Source organism: Cynoglossus semilaevis, chromosome 15 (assembly GCF_000523025.1).
Source record: "Cynoglossus semilaevis isolate Cse_v1.0 chromosome 15, Cse_v1.0, whole genome shotgun sequence".
NCBI classification, from domain to species: domain Eukaryota; kingdom Metazoa; phylum Chordata; class Actinopteri; order Pleuronectiformes; family Cynoglossidae; genus Cynoglossus; species Cynoglossus semilaevis.
In genome coordinates, this window is record NC_024321.1 from 19,538,134 (window position 1) to 19,539,100 (window position 967).

The 967-nt window shown below is 42.0% G+C and overlaps 1 protein-coding gene across 4 annotated transcripts in view; it reads left to right on the plus strand.

Annotated features, from left to right (window-relative positions):
• The first annotated feature begins 751 nt into the window (after window positions 1-751).
• casp3b (caspase 3, apoptosis-related cysteine peptidase b) overlaps window positions 752-967 on the plus strand; it is a 2,942-nt gene continuing 2,726 nt past the window's right edge. The window contains exon 1 of one of the 4 annotated variants that reach the window (XM_008327731.3): window positions 752-906. In XM_008327731.3, coding sequence (XP_008325953.1) covers window positions 836-906 — 71 coding nt within the window. In that variant the 5' untranslated portion in view covers window positions 752-835. The remainder of the gene's footprint in view (window positions 907-967) is intronic. The other 3 variants (XM_017039312.2, XM_008327732.3, XM_025063216.1) reach the window with 3 other exon arrangements.

Sequence of the window (967 nt, forward strand, 5' to 3'; positions counted from 1 at the left end):
ATATATATATATATAGTGGTTGTTGTTGGTGACGTCACTCTGACACGACTTGGTCTCGACGTTAGTTCACATCAGCTTTTTAAAACACTATAAAATCGGATATAAAAACAAAAGTGAAAGTCACGGACCGTGGGTTTTAGTTTTTAACACGTCATTGTCGACGTAGAGTTAATGAAATGTTGAAACGTGTGTTGGTAAAATAAAAATGTTGAGACTTTGAGCAAAGTGACATTTGTTTATTAGACGGTAATTATATGACATGGTGCGTTCAAAGGTAACACTGTTAATGGTTACCGACGGGACGTCCGTGTTGTGTTCAGGTCCGTCCGGACGTTTGTGGCCGAACTTTGTGAAATTCTTTGTTTATTACAGAGGTCCTTGAATGCACCGGGACACCTCGGCTCCACTCAGTTCCTCTGACGAACTTTTTTTTTATCGTAGTTTTCTCAGTGGTTTTACAGACCTGGTTTACTACATGTAGTAGCGTGTAGTTCTCTACTTCCCCCAGCGGCTGGCGCTGCGGACGCGTTTGAAAGTTCTATGCGTCACCAGAGGGATTTCAACACAAGAAGCATTAAAATGAAGACGGGGTTTTATTACACATTTATGTCGAATTAATGGTTGAGAGGATTTTAACCTCAAAACTGATGAAAACAATTCTAACACAGAAGAAGAAGAAGCTGCTGTTAAATATGACGTCAGAGTGTGAGGTCTGAACATGAAGTCTGATCATTCTCCAAATGACCTTCTTCTTCTTCTTCTTCTTCTTCTTCTTCTTCTTCTTCTTCTTCTTCTTCTTCTTCTTCCTCTTCTTCTTCCTGTGAACGACAGTAACATGGCCGAGGCTCAGGACGTCGGTGTCGAGCAGAACGACACAGTGGACGCACGGAAATGGTTTGGAAAAAGGTAATGAGAGCTCACCAGGTCGACTGACTGTTGACTGACCAGGTCGACTGACTGTTGACTG